At 40.3% G+C, this 13585-nt stretch overlaps 1 protein-coding gene across 1 annotated transcript in view; it reads right to left on the reverse strand.

The window, feature by feature from the left end:
* Positions 1 to 497: 497 nt before the first annotated feature.
* LOC132875408 (protein B4) overlaps positions 498 to 13585 on the reverse strand; it is an 18094-nt gene continuing 5006 nt past the window's right edge. Inside the window, exons 3-6 of the mRNA XM_060912182.1 lie at positions 1331 to 1586; positions 1140 to 1233; positions 1012 to 1052; positions 498 to 860 (exon numbers count right to left, since the gene is read on the reverse strand). Of these exons, the coding sequence (XP_060768165.1) occupies positions 498 to 860; positions 1012 to 1052; positions 1140 to 1233; positions 1331 to 1586 (754 nt within the window). The remainder of the gene's footprint in view (positions 861 to 1011; positions 1053 to 1139; positions 1234 to 1330; positions 1587 to 13585) is intronic.

Consider the following 13585-nt stretch of genomic DNA (forward strand, 5'->3'; position numbering starts at 1 on the left):
ATGATAGAATACGTTACTTTGCCACATCAGCAACTGTATATATTATAGTATTTGGTACCCCTTTAAACACACTGCATAATGATTTTTTTTTGGGGGGGGGAGCAGGCAAACAAGACTTCCCTTACTTCTTAGCAACATTAGCATTGCAGCACAAGTTAGTAAACCCCAGACTTTGATCAGATGAAGTCTGGATGTACATTCACATTAAAAGGCACACTGGCCATTTTCTTTCCACACCATGCTTTAGATTTCAGACCAAATCAAACTAAGGCATTATTCCACATGAGCTCCCCCCCCCCCCCAACCTCCAGTGTTTAATTTCCTGCACTCCTGAAAATACAGTATTTATTACCCATGAAGCTTCAGTCCAAGTGTTACTGCATTTAAATTTTACACCTCTGGAAATATTAACTCTACTCAAGAGTGAGAAGTTAGCAGAACTGCAGTTCAAGTACAAAAAAGGTCTTTATTAGATATACCAAAAATAATTTTTAAAACTATTTCTCCACCACCTTCTTGCCTTTCTTCTCTGATGTTCTGCTGCCATTTTGCTCTCCATCATCTGCTTTCTTTCCTCCCTTTTTCTGCACAGTCACTTCAGCCTCATTTCCACCTTCAGGTTTCTGGGCCTCTTTCTTCACCAGGTTTACTCCTGGGTCATCAGAACCTTCAGCTTTCTGAGCCACCTTTCCTTCTTTCTTGGCTCCAGCCTTCTCTCTGCCCTCACCCTTTGAAGCTTTGGAGGTTTGAGTTTTGGGTTCTGGATCCACAGATGATGTTCCAGCTCCTCGCTTGGCTTTGGGCTTCTTGGCTGGAGCCACTTTGGAAGCCAAGGCATTGGTCTTCTTGGGTTTGTTTCCCTGATCAGTGGAACAGAGATGGAGGGGAGGAAGAGAAACCGCACAAGAATGAAATCACAAAGCTGTAAACTTGTTTATAGATGCCCTTTACAACAGTGCAAAGGGCTTTGAGATCAAATCAATATTGACCATTTTATAAACGCTCACTCACCCCCACAGCAGCAGGCTTTGTGTTCTTTGTCTTCACAGCCTCTGGAAAACAAAAAGGTCAACGTCAACAACATTCTCCCAGTTCAGATTGCTGGACTGAACAGGTCTGAGGCAGCCATGCCAGCTCACCAGCCTTAGCTTTAGGTCCGTTATCCTTGTTGATTGGGTTCGTGCTCCCTTTAGCCTCTTTGCTCTTCACTGGTTGTGGTTTTCTAACAGCAAGCTGAGGGGAAGAAAGGAGGAGAGAAGAAAAAAAAAGAAGATCTTAGAAACCAGGAGATGTTTGTGTTTATAAAGACCTGTTTGAACAGGTTCCTTACTCTGAAGCGACCCTGAGCACCAGTCATCGTTGAGTTCGCAGGTCTCACAAAGATTCCAGACTCGAGTCCTTTAAGAAGGGTTCTGCGCAGCATCATCTTCAGCCTCGTCTCATCCACCGTTGTGTACGTCTGCTTGATGAAGCCACGGATGGCCTGAACAGACACGCCCTTCCGCTGGTCCAGCACCATCAGTGCCTCCTTCACCATCTCCATCGTGGATGGGTGAGGAGAGACTTTCTTCACAGTCACAGCCTTACTGACCCCAGGGCCAGCTTTTTATTTAAAATAAACAAGACAAGGTCACTTTAAAAAAAAAAAAAACTACAGTAACTAAACATTTAGTACAAGTCTCAGGAGTCAGTCCAACATGCAGGTTTTATTTAAAAAAAAGTAGCAAGTTATAATTAATTGGACTTGTCCTAAAATTGTTTCTGAATTAACACCAAATTTGTTCCAATTATAACCATGAATATTAATAACTTAAAAAACCACCCATCCCTACCTCCATTTTGTGGCAGAAAAAAAAAAAAAAAAAAGTTATTTATTCCATTTCAAAAAACCTCCAAGCCTCCGATACTGAGCACTATCCAGAGAGACCTGGCTGATTGGGAAATAATTTACCAAATTAATTAAGTGATTGAATTATAAAACTCCTTTAGTTATTTAAGTACCATTTCACACTGTATATTAAAAGAAGACTTCTGGTGGGGGGGGGGTATTCATCTGAAGAAACTCCCTCCATCCCAAATCAGTCACGTGATCCAATCACCATCTGATGAGAAGTGAACAGATCAATTGAACAAACACAAACCTGTTTTCTGAGCTTTTGTCTCTTTGTTGAGTGAAACGCTCACTTCAGCCACCACCTTTTTAGGAGCCATTTAGAAAAATAAATCTTAATCCTTAAAAATAATAAAACCTAAATACAAAAAAAAAAGAGAAAATATTAAAACTCCTGAGACTGAAGAAGTTTCCTGGTTGACCAGCAGCACCATTTAAAGTTATCAGGGAGCCCTGAGTCTCTCCATCACCTGAACCTCGTTAAACCAATTAAGCAAATTTCCCACCATTTTCAAGTTGAGCACAGAGGTTTATTTCTAGTTTATTTCCTTATTCTCTGATACTTGAGGACATACAGAGACTCAGTGTCCAACTGCTTCTTTATTTTATTTCTGTTTGTTTTTGTGTATAAACTGTTTATTGGCTGCATTTACTGAGCATCATGGAGGGTTTTACTCACATGAACACAGAGCAGGATGAAAACCTCAAAACATTCTGCACCATGGTGAGTTAACGTAAAGTTTAACTGTAAATATTTGCATTTAACTAGTAAATTACGCCTCTTAATAGTAAAACTGCATATTAGACTTGACTTTGTGACTGCACTGACCTTTCCAGTTTCAAATCATCTTTAAAAACTCCCCTCTTCAGAATTGCATACAATCGATAATACAGTTGGACTTATGTTTTTCTGTATTGTTTATTTTATTGTTTTAACTTGCCTTAACCTCATTTTTATTTTGTAAAATGTCTTTGAGTATTTAGAAAGGCACTCTATAAATTTATTATTATTATTATACATCTCCATAGCAACAGTCTAAAGGTTATAAACAATTCATGGAGTATAAACTGTTTTTTTGTTTTTGGGTTTTTTTTTGTTTTTTTTCTTTAGGTCAATGGTTCTTCACTTTTTTGTAGCCAAGGACCTCTTCAGCTGTAAAATAAATTCCACAGACCCCACAGTATGGATTTATTTCATTAAAATAATTTCTAAATAATATTGAGAACCATAGAAAGTTCTAATCCTGAATGCCCACTGATTGATGGCTTTAGGTCTAAGTTGACTTTGTGTTTGGACCCCAAAATATCATGACTTTAAGACATTGTGATTTCCACCACTGTAACAAAAAAAAAAAGTCATTGACCCCCTTCATTATCTCATCTCATCTCATTATCTGTAGCCGCTTTATCCTTCTACAGGGTCGCAGGCGAGCTGGAGCCTATCCCAGCTGACTATGGGCGAAAGGCGGGGTTCACCCTGGACAAGTCGCCAGGTCATCACAGGGCTGACACATAGACACAGACAACCATTCACACTCACATTCACACCTACGGTCAATTTAGAGTCACCAGTTAACCTAACCTGCATGTCTTTGGACTGTGGGGGAAACCGGAGCACCCGGAGGAAACCCACGCGGACACGGGGAGCCCCTTCATTATATCTACGTATAAAATGTGCCAAAATGCTGCACCTCCAGGTTTCTGGTGTCTGAAGGGTGAATAAACTTGTACAGGTAAACCTCACAGAATATCCTGGACATGCCATAATAATAATAATAATAATAATAATAATATTAACATTATTGTCTATAAATAACCATTTATATTTTGACTTTAGCTAAACATGACTAACATTTGATATCGGTGCAATAATTAATAATAAATGATGTTATCAATAGAAAATAAATCTAAAAATCACAAATCGAAAACAGAATACAGTTTAAAAATTGTTGAAGACATTGTTTTTTTGGGGTGGGGTTTGGGGGTCAATAGTGCCTCATTGGTGCAATTGTTTTTACAGAATATAACCTTGATAATAAATTAGGCATGTTCCTGTTCAATAAAACGTGGGGTGCCAATATTTATAAGCAATGACGATCTCATCTCATCATCTCAAGCCGCTTTATCCTTCTACAGGGTCGCAGGCAAGCTGGAGCCTATCCCAGCTGACTACAGGCGAAAGGCGGGGTTCACCCTGGACAAGTCGCCAGGTCATCACAGGGCTGACACATAGACACAGACAACCATTCACATTCACACCTACGCTCAATTTAGAGTCACCAGTTAACCTAACCTGCATGTCTTTGGACTGTGGGGGAAACCGGAGCACCCGGAGGAAACCCACGCGGACACGGGGAGAACATGCAAACTCCACACAGAAAGGCCCTCGCCGGCCCCGGGGCTCGAACCCGGACCTTCTTGCTGTGAGGCGACAGCGCTAACCACTACACCACCGTGCCGCCCAGCAATGATGATGTGTTAAATATTGTAATATATTGTGTATGTGTGTGAAATATTAAACATTGATCTATACATGTATAATATGAAATCTGAATGTTATATCCAGAGAAAAGTGAAAAACTGTCCTAATGGGTGTGGTCTAATATTCTAATGAGCATGAGATTTGATTGACAGCCCTGTGTCCTGGATTCAGCTTCAATCTCGAGGTTATCTTTAACCTCGCTCGGTCGCTCAGGCTGTTCCAACATGAATACGGTTTGAGAAACCCTGTGTGGGCAGGGCTAGTGAGATTATCCCTATGATTAGCTCCGCCTACTTTGTCAGAAAGTGAGAGAAAGCAGGAAAGTTCATGTTGTGCAGATTTTCACATTTTGTTCTTCAAACTAACATCAAGCTCATTAGAAGCTAATCACAGACCTCAGATTCCTGTGACTTTAATGAGAAAAAAAATCACACACAAAATTCCACTGCACCATTTCTTTATTTCTTCTCCATGAATCCAGGCGTGTTGTTCTAAGGCTGCAGTCAAACGCGTCTCCTGCATACGAGAAGGAAACTAATCGATTGTTTATCTTCTGAGTAAAAACTCTTCATATGAGATTAAATCAGTTCAGAAACACAAACACGCTGCAGTGTAAATGGTATTAAAACACACACTGACCTTTACCTTCACGCCGAAATGAGGAAAAACAATCACATTAATTTTACACAGCGCTCGTGTGCAAGTCCGAGAGTTTCTCTAAAAATGTTAATTTATTCTCCCAGAGAGAAATCAGTCAGTGTCGAGAAACACAGCCTGCAGTCTGTAATCAGATGTGTCGATTAATCAGATCTGCGATACGAGAAAAAAACAATGCAAATCCGAAAATCTGTATAATAGTTTACGATCCTGCGGCGTTGATTTACAAACCAAGATACGGAGCAAAAAGTTAAACGATTTAAAACCAAGATTGACACTGAAAACAAGGTGGGGCACTACAGAATCAGAGGCGGTACTTTTTACCTGTTAGAGTTACATTTAACATCAAAATGTAACAAATTATTTAACTGAACCGGAGTAATGCCGTAAAATAATCACAGATTAAAAGATCAAAAAGGACAATTAACCACAAATTAACCACATTATTCATTGTACAGTACCATTAAACACTGTCATCTGTCCATTGTGGGCGTGTCCCGTACCACACCCTATTCGCTATCATCTGTCCATTATGGGTGTGTCCTGTACCACACCCTATATGCTATCATCTGTCCATTGTGGGTGTGTCCTGTACCACACCCTATTTGCTATCATCTGTCCATTGTGGGCATGTCCCGTACCACACCCTATTCACGATCATCTGTCCATTGTGGGTGTGTCCTGTACCACACCCTATTTGCAATCATCTGTCTATTGTGGGTGTGTCCTGTACCACACCCTATTCGCGATCATCTGTCCGTTGTGGGTGTGTCCTGTACCACACCCTATTTGCTATCATCTGTCCATTATGGGTGTGTCCTGTACCACACCCTATATGCTATCATCTGTCCATTGTGGGTGTGTCCTGTACCACACCCTATTCACGATCATCTGTCCGTTGTGGGTGTGTCCTGTACCACACCCTATTTGCTATCATCTGTCCATTGTGGGTGTGTCCTGTACCACACCCTATTTGCGATCATCTGTCCATTGTGGGTGTGTCCTGTACCACACCCTATACACAATAATCTGCCCATTGTGGGTGTGTCCTGTACCACACCCTATACACAATAATCTGCCCATTGTGGGTGTGTCCTGTACCACACCCTATTCACTATCATCTATCCTTTGTGGGTGTGTCCCGTACCACACCCTATGCGCTATCATCTGTCCATTGTGGGTGTGTCCCATACCACACCCTATATGATATCATCTTTCCGTTGTGGGCGTGTCCAAATTCACTACATGCCCAGTGCATTATTGGTATATTGTACACTGTGACCCCCAAGATTTCTGCAGTGCATTATGGGATTTTCTGAGTGCACTACAGAGTGAGTGTGTGACATACAATTACTCTCAGCTAATTAGATCAGGAGTATAATCGCTCTGTGTGTGTGTGTGTGTGTGTGTGTAAGTAAGTAATCAGCACTAATGTGCCACACTTATTTAATGAGTCAGTTTGATTGTGGCCTTGATTTTAGAGTACACACTCTCTCTCTCTCTCTCTCTCTCTCTCTCTCTCTGCATCTACATCCACACTGCATTTAACCTCTCCCACTGCTTCACAAGTTCTGCATCTGGGGTGTGTGTGTGTGTGTGTGTGTGTGTGTGTGCGCGCGCTGTAGCCCACATTTATCTTTCTCAGCTGTAGGAATGTGCAGGTGAATTATGGAGATTTTAACCTTTGCCTGCTGACCCTTTGTGTGTGTGTGTGTGTGTGTGTGTGAGAGAGAGAGACACAGTGTTTTGTGACTCTGTGTGTCATAAATCTATAAACATGGATAAAATGACATCAGAGAAGAACACTAACTGTAACGTTGCAGTAATGTTGCAGTCTAACCTTCATAAAATCTGGGCCGAGTTGCTGTTACACTCTGAAGTGATTATTGTCCACTAACAGCACATCTCCAGGTGTTTATTCCTCTGACACCAACAATTAATTATTTTTATTAATTAAAGAATGGCATACTTTTAATGCATTTACAGTTGCATTTAAAGTTATGGAATGAATTGCGTAAGAAAAAACCCAAACGCTCCCCGTTACATCACGTGACTGCGAAACCACAAAGAAACGAAAACTCGGTAATGTTAAATTTCCAGCTTCATCACTGACTGTTACAGAGCACTGACACTGGAGACTCCTTCCAGAGACATTACAGAGACAACCTCGAATCGACGTATCAAGGAGTTTTCAAATTCGTTGAAGTGAAGTCTCTGTGAATGAGCTGTTACTATGGAAACGATAATGTATCAGAAGGAGAGCATTAATATAAACCTGCACTACAGTCAGAGCTGCTGTTCGAGAGAATTAATCAACACCTTCTGACCAACTGGAGCGGCCAATAATTCTGGACAAAACTCAGCACCTGGGTTGTGTAAAAAAAAAAAAAAGTATGTGTGTGAATAGAAATAAGGTTGCTGACAATTCACACATGTAACTACACTCTCTCTCTCTCTCTCTCTCTCAACAATTATATTCACCCCCAGCTGCAAGGGCGCATAGTTGACCTTTCTGTCTCTACAGGGGGAAGAGAACACACACTCTCTCTCACACACACACACACAGAGTAATCTTGCACTGTGTGAGGACATGTTTCTCTCGCTCTGTCTCTCTCTCTCTTTGTTATTATTGAACTCTGTGTCTGTAGCTGAAGCAATGCAGAGATGTGCCATTAAAGAGCGTGCACACACACACACACACACACACAATACTCTGAACTTAATGGTCCTGCTGCTGTAGAAACAGGGCTGCTTTTGTAATGATTTTCTAGTGTGTGTGATTTAACTTTGAACAATAAGTGTGGATAAACGGTGTGTGTGTGTGTGTGTGTGTGTGTGTGTGTAGTGGGGCTGAAAACCTCCAGCATTAGAAAAGCTTCATCTTAAGACCTCCTGGGAAAACGACCTACAACAGAGTACAACAGAGGAGTGCATAAGCGCGCGCGCACACACCTGTGTGTGTGTAACAGGAAATCCATGTGATCGATGTCCATTTATCCTGATGCTGCAGTAGATGAGATCGTGTGTGTGCGTTTGCACCCACACACGATTCAGCTCATTAAAGTCTTGTGGATCATCCAGAGTGATTTGCACCATATTAAACAAATTAAAAAGTTGTTTATATTTTACACGACTTCCAGCTGACAGCAAAAGAACGCTGATAACGTTCAATTAGCTGATTAGCATCATGCTAGTTGCACACTCATTAGTACAGAAACAATTTTTTTACCAGAATGAACATTTGTTTAAATGCTGAAAAACAAACACGTCTATTAGCGATTATGGATCATTTCATGATGCCGATTTCCAATAAGCTTTAATTATTTATTGTGTTAGTTACTTTAACATTAGCATTAGCCTCATAGCTCAAATAAAAAAAGCAAAGTTAACATCCTGTGTTTAAGGCGGAGGGAATGGGATGTACACGCCCTCTAAAGTGTCCATGTAAAACCTCCTGAAACTGGTGATGGGCAGATGATGGCCTCCTCAGGTGTGTGTGTGTTGAGGGGGGCTGTGATGATTCAGACCTATAGGTTCTACATTTTTAATAAAATAATTTCTTATTTAAATATGAGTTGTTGGTTTTTTTGTTAAAGAAAAGTAATTTCATGGAAATGTTGAACCACTGAATCGGCCAATAAACAAATCTTTGAGTCACCAAATTATTAATGAATTTAATCTTTGAATCATTCAATCATTGATTCATTAATAGACAAATTGTTGAATCATCAAATCTCTGAGTTTATGAATTATAAATCATTGAATCATCACTTTTTTTAATTTTTGATTTTTTAAATTATTAAATAATTGAATCTTTGAGTCATTTGCTCATTGAATAATGAAAGTATTAAATTTCTGAATCATCAAATCTTTGAATTCACTCATGATTAAATCATTACATTTTAATCATCAAATTATTAAATTGTTGAATCTTAGAATCATTGAATAACTGAATCATTGACATCTCATTATCTGTAGCCGCTTTATCCTGTTCTACAGGGTCGCAGGCGAGCTGGAGCCTATCCCAGCTGACTACGGGCGAAAGGCGGGGTTCACCCTGGACAAGTCGCCAGGTCATCACAGGGCTGACACATAGACACAGACAACCATTCACACTCACATTCACACCTACGCTCAATTTAGAGTCACCAGTTAACCTAACCTGCATGTCTTTGGACTGTGGGGGAAACCGGAGCAGGTCATCACAGGGCTCATTGACTCCTCGAATTATTAAATCATCACTTTTTTAATGACTCACAGATTCAATAAATTATTGAGTCACTGAATCCATGAATCATGAAAGTATGAAATCTTTTAAACATGAAAACTTTGAATAACCTAAATATTAAATCACTGTAAAAATGAATCAACTCATTCCATCTTTGAACCACTGAATCATCACATCTTTGAATCATCTAATTATTAAATCTTTGAATATTAATGTGGCTGCGACACACGGCCTCTTACGAAGAAATAACAGATGACTGAATGCTGTCACCGACCAATCAGAATTGAGTATTTAAATGAGCCGTGGAATAAAAACCAATGGGGCAACAGTTTAGTTCAGGGGGTTCTCAACCTTTTCTGTTTTAAGCCCCACCTATTCAGACTTGTAACGAGTTGGGGCCCATTAAAAAAGATCCCCAATTATTTTGGCTCCTCTATTATTTCTATTTCTATTAGAATCTAATAATCTACTGTAAAGTGTATTAATGAGATGCGACATCGCTCCCTGTTACAGATGGGAGCTCAGGAATTAAATAAATGCAGTAAAAACAAACTGTGTTTAATTGTAGGTGATATATTTAAAACCGTATGGATGCGCTCGAAGCCAAACCCATGCATGGAGGACATTCTCAGTCAAAAGGGATTAATGATCCAAAAGTGGAGTCTGGTCCATTCACACAAGAACTTACTGCCATGTTTGTGTTCAGCAAAACAAGAAAGTTATTAAAACCCAGAAGTACACTCAAAAGAAGTGGATATAGAACCCACTCAATGGGATTCGAGCCTTACACGCTAATAAAGAAGGATTTTTCCTATGAAAAAAAATTTACTCGCTAAATTTGACATTAGTAGAATAAATTTTGATCCTATTGTAACCGTAACTAAATACAAAGCCAGTAGTTACGCATACTATTAATTAACTTAATGTGAAGATAATTAACAGATGATCAACAGATTTAAGGTTTTTTCTTTTAAAGATTGTGTTTATTTTTAATCTTTTGTATTTGTAATTATTTGTTTCTGTACATACACGACCCCACCAGCTCTGCTGATCAACTTATCGTCTTTAAATAGTTATTCATTCATTCATTCATTCATTCATTCATTACGAGTTGGAAATGATCCATCCGTTGAGTTCCCCGACATCTCAAACTACCTGGTGCTGCAGACATCGTTCTACACGGACACACAGATGAAAACCCGGAAGAACATGGAGGAGAACAACTTTTTATATGTGGCTGGGTTAAAGATCTGGGGATCAGGACACTACAAGATAAATCCTGTATTGTTTTTGCCCGGGTAGGAGTTTCTGGGCTTTGTGCGCGTCTTTGCAATGGTTGCCAGGATGCTAGAAGTTTTAGTATCAGGTGGAAACCAACCACAGCTGTTCAATTCTCAATCCCACTGCTCTTCTCTTCCAGCACGCATCACAGATCCATAGAATTTACCCACAAATGTATTTATTTATTCTGCATGCACGGTGTGTGTGTGTGTGTGAGAGAGAGAGAGAGAGAGAGGGGTTAAATGCAAAGGAGGAATGTGACAATAATAAAGGCTTGTTCTTCTTAATTTACCCACAAATGTACTTATTCCACTTGAAAAGCGTCCGGCAAACCAGCTACCGGATTTGGGACGCTACGACATCCTGAACTATTTAGCATTTGGCTTCAAACTTGAAAAAAAATTGCAGCCCACTAGATGGTGCTTCCCGGCCCAGTGGTTGAGAAACACTGATCTAATTATTAAATCACTGAATCATCAAATCAGTGTTTAATGTGATGCTGCAGTCACTTCATGTAGAAATAAACACCATTCCCATTTTCTAATGGGGGAACAGGATCGTTCACATTTCCCTCCAGGTGTGAATTCCAGGTCGGAATTTTGGTAGCTTTCTGTCAGCCTTGATTTCTTGAACCGAGCATCAACAGGGCGTGGCATATTTTTGACAGTTATCTCACAGTTCAACAAAAACATGATGGAAGGAAAAGTGTTGCAGGAACGTTGTGGGAATTTAACTTTTACCCAGAAAATGAAAATTGTTTGTTCGTACGACTTTGCTGGAACAATAAGGCAGGTGTTTCCACGGTGGTTGTTTTGACAATGTTTTTTGCAACATTCCTGCAGATACAAATGTTAGGGAGCCTACATGGGGAGCCTACATGGGGAGCCTAGTGAGTGAGTGCGCATCCGAGTGGAACACGACACCCGTTTGTTAAAACAGGATGAAATGATGGAGAGGAGCTGATGAGAAGCTGCCCTTTAGCACACGTTCTCTTTCAGAGGAAATGAAAGTCTGCTGTTAAAGCTGTCACAATATTATTCCTCTAATTATCCCTCGCTTTTTTCTCATCCTGCACTTGGTGCAGTGAAGTTAAGAAGTGTGGAGCAGAAACTCACTGCAGTAACACACATGTACTCCAATTACTGCCTTTATCCCAATAAACACTCATCCTGACTGCAGAGGAGATGGGCGGGGCAGGACGGAGATGGGCGGGGCATGTAGGATTATAGCTGTTTTTAATTCCTTTTTCTTTTGTTCTCTGTTTCTCATTCTTTCCTTCTATTTTTCTTTCATTGTTTCTCTTTTCTCCATCCATTTACCTCTTCCTCCCTCTATCTCACTACTCTCACTCCTTTCTCTCTCTACAGATCTTACTGTCTCTCTGTTTAAATTTTTTTCTTGATTGGCCTCATGTTCTCTTTTTCTTTCTTTCTCTTCCTCCCTCTTCCTTGTTTTTCTTTCCTCTCAATTCATTCACGTCTTTCTTTCTCCTCTTCCCTTCATCTCTTCTTCTTCTTCACTTCTTTCTCTTTGTCTCGCTCTCTCTATTCGCTTCATTTTCTCTTTATTCACCTCTCTCTCTCTCATGTGTTTTCTTTCTTTTTTTGTATTTTATTTTTCCTCTCATCCTTTCTTTTTCTTTTTTACCTCTCACTATTTTTTTTCTTCCCTTATCTATCTTCTTTCTTACCTTTTGTCTTCTCTCTCTCTCTCTCTCTCTCTCCTTCCTGTTTTCTCTCTACACTTTGCATGACATTTTTTCTCTCCTTATAAGTTTACCAGATGAAGTGTGTCTATGACAGTGTTTGGATTACAGATGTGCATGTGTGTGTTACTCAGTCTAGTGCACTTCACTGAGTGTACACTATGGAGGGATTTGGTGAAATGAGAAACAACCCTGAAAGTCCTCACGTCCTCTCTCTCACTCTTCATCCATTTTTCTTACTTTTTTGTCCTCAGTTAGGACCATCGCTTTATCTCAGACGTGTGTGTGTGTGTGTGTGTGTGTGTGTGTGTGTGTGTCTCCTGAGGACAAACTATGTGTCATGGATGCAGCCCGTAGCATCAACATTACTTGCTCACCCTTTATCCTGTGTGTGTGTGTGTGTGTGTGTGTGTGTGTTAGTTAACCTGAGGGGTCAACACTGATAGTGGCATTGATGAGGTGTTTACGAACCTAAGAAGGCCATCTGCCCTCCATTACCTCTCTCTACCAGTTTCACTGTCCGTCTCTCTCTCTCTCTCTCTCTCTCCTTTTCTTGGTCCAGCATCTTTTTCACTGTCCTCATTTTCCACTTGATCATCTTTTCCTTCTTATCCCTCTCTCCTTCACCCTGTTCCCCAGTGTGTCTGTGTGAACAGAGCACAGTCCTCATCCATCAAACACACACACACAGTTGACGCTGTAAGGCATGAGCTTATGGAATGTCAGCACATCTGCTTTCTTTCTTTCATTCTTTTTCTTTCTTTCACCCTATTTGGATGTTTTTGAGTGTGTGTGTGTGTGTGTGTAAATGCTCTCTTGACTTGCACTCATTTTTTTTTTTCTGAATCTCCCCAGGTTGTTTCCATGAAATAGATATTTATGAGACGGAGCCTGTAAGGACAGAAGTGAGAGACACACCCCGTGATCTAACACACACACACACACTGCAGGACCCTGGTTCTCAAACACACCTCACTCAGGTACTGACCACACCCATAAGCGCGCGTGTGTGTGTTGTATGGAATGGGGTGTGAGAGGCTTTTTTTTTCCATTTTATTACTTAAAGTTCATCAATCTGGGTCAGTAAACACACACACACACACACACACACACAGCTTACATAAATGATGCACTTCAAACAGCTTCCAAGATCAGAACGATCTCCTCAAACCACATGTCTATAATTCTGTGTGTGTGTGTGTGTATTTGAGAAAGATGCAAAAACAGACAGTTTTTTTTCTCTCTCTGTTTCTCTAGTGGAGTCTCACAGCTCGTCTGCCTCATTTGCATATTCAATTGGTGATTAGCATTTCTCCTAACGAAGCTCCGGCTCACTAATTA

The sequence above is a fragment of the Neoarius graeffei genome, chromosome 28 (assembly GCF_027579695.1).
Source record: "Neoarius graeffei isolate fNeoGra1 chromosome 28, fNeoGra1.pri, whole genome shotgun sequence".
Classification (NCBI taxonomy): Eukaryota; Metazoa; Chordata; class Actinopteri; order Siluriformes; family Ariidae; genus Neoarius; species Neoarius graeffei.